The sequence below is a fragment of the Rhagoletis zephyria genome, unplaced genomic scaffold (genome assembly GCF_001687245.7).
Source record: "Rhagoletis zephyria isolate East Lansing unplaced genomic scaffold, Rhagoletis_zephyria_1.1 Rzeph_scaffold_22165, whole genome shotgun sequence".
Lineage (NCBI taxonomy): Eukaryota > Metazoa > Arthropoda > Insecta > Diptera > Tephritidae > Rhagoletis > Rhagoletis zephyria.
In genome coordinates this window covers 464-5579 of record NW_016179223.1, presented here as the reverse complement: position 1 = coordinate 5579, position 5116 = coordinate 464, and the positions used below count along the sequence as shown (strand labels likewise).

The window sequence follows — 5116 nt, the reverse complement described above, 5'->3', positions numbered from 1 at the left end:
AATATTTTTTGCTCTTATTAATGTACATATTATGTAATTATTGTTTTGATGTGTTGGTGTCTGAATGTTTTTTTTAGTAATAAGTGTTTCTCCATGTCGTGTTCAATCGTTTTAACCATTTATAGTAATTAAGNAAATATTTTTTGCTCTTATTAATGTACATATTATGTAATTATTGTTTTGATGTGTTGGTGTCTGAATGTTTTTTTTTAGTAATTAATAAGTGTTTCTCCATGTCGTGTTCAATCGTTTTAACCATTTATAGTAATTAAGCTCTGCTTCAGCAATAACTTCAACCTTAGCTGAAACGTTTCCAAATTAGAATACTTTCGTTGGCAGTTTGCGCGTGCCATCCATTTCGTTTGTTCTCAATTCTCATTCATACCCACACAAACCATTCCAGAATTGCACAGCGCTTTTTCTTCCACTCTACAATTTTTAGTACCTGTAGTAGTTGGGCTTGAAAGGTCCGGCCTTGTTTAGACCCATATACTTAGCCTGCTCATCCGTCAATTCTGTCAGATGTGCATCAAACGTTGGCAAGTGTAAGCTTGCCACATACTCGTCCATTTTCTTCGGCAGCAAATATACGTCGGACTTGTAGCGGCCAGGAGGAGCATTGAACAATTCGATTAAGGCGAGCGCTTGCGTGGCTGAAGTAATTGACACAGCGAACGACGGTATGCTGGAGCATGACAAATTGACGAGGCGACCCTCCGCTAACAATATAATATACTTGCCCTCTGGCCAGATAATATGATCCACCTGCGAACGTACTTTCTCCCATGTCAAGTCCGGGGTACGCAGGCCGTTCACATCGATCTCGGTATTTGAGTGACCCATGTTGCATATGATGCAACCACTCTTCATTTTATCCATGTGCTCACGCACAACAACATTCTTATTGCCGGTCGCTGTGACCACAATATCCACGTTGCGTATCACTTCGTTCAACTTAACAACACTGTGACCACAATATCCACGTTGCGTATCACTTCGTTCAACTTAACAACGCGGAAGCCATCCATGCTGGCTTGTAATGCGCAAATCGGATCTATTTCCGTTATATATACAATGCAACCTTGTCCCTTCAACGCCTGTGCACATCCTTTGCCGACATCACCATAGCCGCAAACGACCACTTGTTTGCCGCCGAACATAACGTCCGTTGAACGTTTCAAGCTATCCAGTATGGATTCCTTGCAGCTATAGAGATTGTCAAATTTCGTTTTCGTTACCGAATCGTTGACATTCATTGCAGGCACAGTTAATTTGCCAGCTTTGGACAATTGATACAGACGATGGACTCCTGTAACGCTCTCCTCCACTATGCCCTTTACAAGCTTGAACATTGTGGGGTATTTCTTCAGCATTAGGTGCGTTGCATCGCCGCCATCGTCCAATATCATATTCGGTTGCCAGCTCTCCGCATTTACACAACGATCGATACACCACCAGAAATCCTCCTCCGTCTCTCCGCGCCATGCAAAGATCGGAATATCCGCTTCAGCCAAGGCGGCGGCAACTTCGTTCTGCAAGAGTGGGGTGGAGAAGGGTAAAATCAATTAACACTTGCTTTTATATGTATATCAATTGTAGGATTGTGCGTTATAAAGCGCTAATAAAGTCAATTAACACTACTGTGAGTGGCTATTGTAGAAAAACTGGGATGCTAAAAGTTCGTTTTGGGCAATTTAATGCATTATTTAGCTAAGGTGTGTTTATTTTTACCTATTTTTTTTTTTTTTTTTTTTTTAAATATATAAAATTATCTTACTCCGATTTAGTGTAGGCACATACTTAAATTCTTTTGAGAATAAAACGGTTCAGCACAAAACTGAAACATTTCTAAATAAGCCTAACGCTTTATAAATAATGCATAATGTTTGTGATGCATTCAAAAAAACGCTCAATTACTTTGACATTATCGCTAAATATTAAATTCATATCTCAGTTTGCAAGCATACGATTACAAAAACTGATAAATGCTTAGCGGCAAACAATTTGCTCATGCTAATATTTGCTTTTAAAGCCTGGTACATATATACGCACATAGTACCTGCTTATTTAATATATACAGACCAGTATGCAGACACAGGTGAATATCAGTTTTCGGCGTTAACCGATGTGTTATCTGGCAATTAGTAACTCTCCATTTGTAGACTTGACAAACTAAATAGAACCCGATACGTGTATTCATACAAATCGAGCCCTCACCGCCAAAACGATGTAAGCGATATTTTTTCAAAATTTTATTTTTGATGCAGAAATGCTTCTAGATGCTCCAGGAACATTATTGCATCAAAAGGAAAATGTTGAAAAAAGTGTCGATGACATCTTTTCGGCAGTTAGGGCTCGATATAGGTATGTATGTATCGATAACAACATTTTAAGCTCGATTTAAGATTGGAGGGTTCTTAACATATTTCTTAATATGTATAACTGACATCATTTCAACTTCCATTGAACATTTCATTTCAGAGTTATAATTGCTTAGCTGGCCAATTAAACGAAAATCTATGCACTGTTGCGCATACAGCCAGCCGTTTGTTTTCTGAACGCGAGTGTAGTGGAATATACTCAATCATAAATCGTTTACAATCTTCATACAAGCAAACACATATATGGGTGTTTCCATGATGTCGGACGTGACATTCGTACGATTTTAGAGCTATAAAATCTGCGAATCCTGTGAAGTTTTCCTTCCTTAAACCTTCCTTAAATAAAGTCATATTACCGACCAATACAACTTCGTTGCGATGTCTGAAAACGAAATTTTAAGATTGAACCCATTTACTTGCATTTTCGGTATACATTTTCATGGAAACACCCATATACATATATAATTTCTATTGGCGCTATTGTCATTGTGGGAAGGGCATAGTGGAAATGTACATATATACATGGGTATATTGGGTGCAGGAGAGAATTTACTGGCACATCGATATGAATGCTTATTTAGTAGACATTTTGGGCAAAGTCACATGAGCTTACTTTTAATTCTTAGTATACATATGTATGTATGTAGGTAAGTACATATAAACCTTTATGGAACGAAATGATAAAAAATGTACATCGTTCTTGCATGACGCCAGTATTGAACCTTATTTAGGTCGTTTTATCAAAAGTTTTTCTCTAAATCCAGTGTCAATAAATGCAGAATCGATTTGTAATATATTCCTATGAATCATTGTTGTTAGGAAATATATAGATATGTAGATAAAAACTTAATATTATGAACAAGTGAATTGGGTTAACTAAAAGTATTCAATTTATAAGCTTTAAAAGTTATGTATTTCTACTGACTGTCATCAGAATCTCGTGCCTAATTACTAGTAAGTTTCATGCAACTAAGTATATTAAAACATGCGCATACTTTTACTACTACGCCAATTTTATTTTGATTATATATTATATTTTCATAACTTCTGTTTTAAAGCACGTGTGAATACATAATTATACATAGTATTTATGAATGTACTTCTGTACATAGTGCTACCCACACCATATGGCAACAGCTGTTACTCACCCACTCGTTACTTTCTAACAATATTGCTACTCACCTGCGTCGAGTATATGTTGCATGCAGCCCAACGCACTGATGCGCCTAACTCCACTAAAGTCTCAATGAGCACCGCTGTTTGTGCATTGATGTGCGTACAGCCGACGATTTTAGCATCTTTTAGCGGCTTATCATCGGCAGCCCGCTTCCTGAGTGCCATTATACCCGGCATCTCCTGTTCGGCAATTTCGATTTCTCGCCGACCAAAAGCATGCTGACCGGCAATGTTGCGTACACAAAAGTCCGAATTGCCTTTGGTATTCTTTTGAACTTTTTCGCGTGGCGGTACATCGTCGCCGTCATCAGAACTACTGCCAGTATATGATGCCGAGCTAAAAGAATCCGTAGATGAAGCTGATAAAGAACGACTGCGATAACGACTGGTCTTTTTGAGTGCACTTGACTTGCTTGGAGCGGCGGCGGTGGCAACCTCTTGTTTATCACCGCTAGATCCCGGATCGGGTATTGGAGTGTCGGGCAGGTTGTTCATGTCGTGTTGAGACGTGGTTGTGGTTTATTTAGTGCTTTTGGAAAATATGTGGAAAACGTCCACAAAAAAAAATTTAAAGTAATTTGCGTTAACGGCGATGGCCTAGCTGGATGGAGCCGCTTTGAGGATATTTCCTCTTATCGAAGTTAAGTCGGTTTTGCTGCGATGCGTTTTTCCTTCTACTATTTGACGTTCACGTAATACTCACGTGATGCAATTGTATTTGAGAATAGTTTTTTCTATTTCTATAGAAGTTTGTCTCCCTTTCTTTTCGATGCACTTTATTCCCCGCACAGCTGGCTTATAACACACAGCTGCTGAACTATTTGGCCTAGTACGTCAGCGATTTTGTTGCTTTTTATGCGGCTGGCTGACACTTGGTCAATAAATAGTTAAAATAAATCGGAATAAAAACCCAAAGGAATCTTTTAAAAAAACTAAAATGAAGAACAACACAATGGACACAACCACAATATCCTTGGTGCTCCTCAAATTAAACTTATCAACTCGACCAAGTCGCTTGTTAAATAAAAACTGAATTAAATGTTTGTCCAGAAATACACCGAAGATATCGTAGTCTAGGGATGAAACGATGTAAATAAATATAAGTAAATACTCGATATTTCCATTTTAATACCAACTACTTTTGGTATCGAAACTTGTAAACCAAGTACTGAGTATGTATCGAAAAAATCTGGAAAATATCGGAATCCAGATCCAATAGAACCGGGAATTTGTTTCTCGCGAGAAAGAAATCCTCCAATAACTAATTCCCAGGGAGTAGCATTTTCCCCGAAAAATTATATAACCCTAATAATAAACTAAGTAGAAGTCCCCTGAACGGAATGAGTATTTTTATCAGAAATTCTTCCTGTATAGGCGGCCTCGGTCACGCTTAGGAATTATAACCCTCACTAAGTAGAATTCTACATTCTGTGTTGCCGGAAGAGTGGCGGAAGTAATTTTGGGTAGAAGAAAGCTTAATAGTAAATTTCTTATTCACTTCTTGAGCGGGTTTTCTATGATTTTTTGATTTTCTTGAGATCTGGAAAATATGTTCTGGG

At 38.0% G+C, this 5116-nt stretch overlaps 1 protein-coding gene across 2 annotated transcripts; it reads right to left on the bottom strand.

Annotated features, from left to right (window-relative positions):
- Positions 1-361: 361 nt before the first annotated feature.
- AhcyL1 (Adenosylhomocysteinase like 1) lies at positions 362-4630 on the bottom strand. Of its 2 annotated transcripts, none has more exons than XM_017637747.1 (3): positions 3564-4630; positions 972-1532; positions 362-921 (listed from the first exon to the last, which is right to left on the bottom strand). In XM_017637747.1, exons 1-3 carry the CDS (start codon positions 4050-4052, stop codon positions 439-441), a joined length of 1533 nt encoding a protein of 510 aa, XP_017493236.1. In that variant the 5' UTR covers positions 4053-4630; the 3' UTR covers positions 362-438. The 2 variants fall into 2 exon arrangements, with proteins under 2 accessions (XP_017493236.1, XP_017493235.1); XM_017637746.1 differs by having other exon boundaries at positions 362-964; positions 1015-1532.
- Positions 4631-5116: the final 486 nt, after the last annotated feature.

What these genes read in the sequence shown, in the direction of transcription:
- AhcyL1 (XM_017637747.1), bottom strand. Translation starts at nt 4,052, where the DNA reads ATGAACAACCTGCCCGACACTCCAATACCCGATCCGGGATCTAGCGGT. An exon ending in GCAACATATACTCGACGCAG is followed by an intron (nt 1,533 to 3,563) that starts GTGAGTAGCAAT and finishes CCACTCTTGCAG; the next exon opens with AACGAAGTTGCCGCCGCCTT. An exon ending in TACGCAACGTGGATATTGTG is followed by an intron (nt 922 to 971) that starts GTCACAGTGTTG and finishes GTGGATATTGTG; the next exon opens with GTCACAGCGACCGGCAATAA.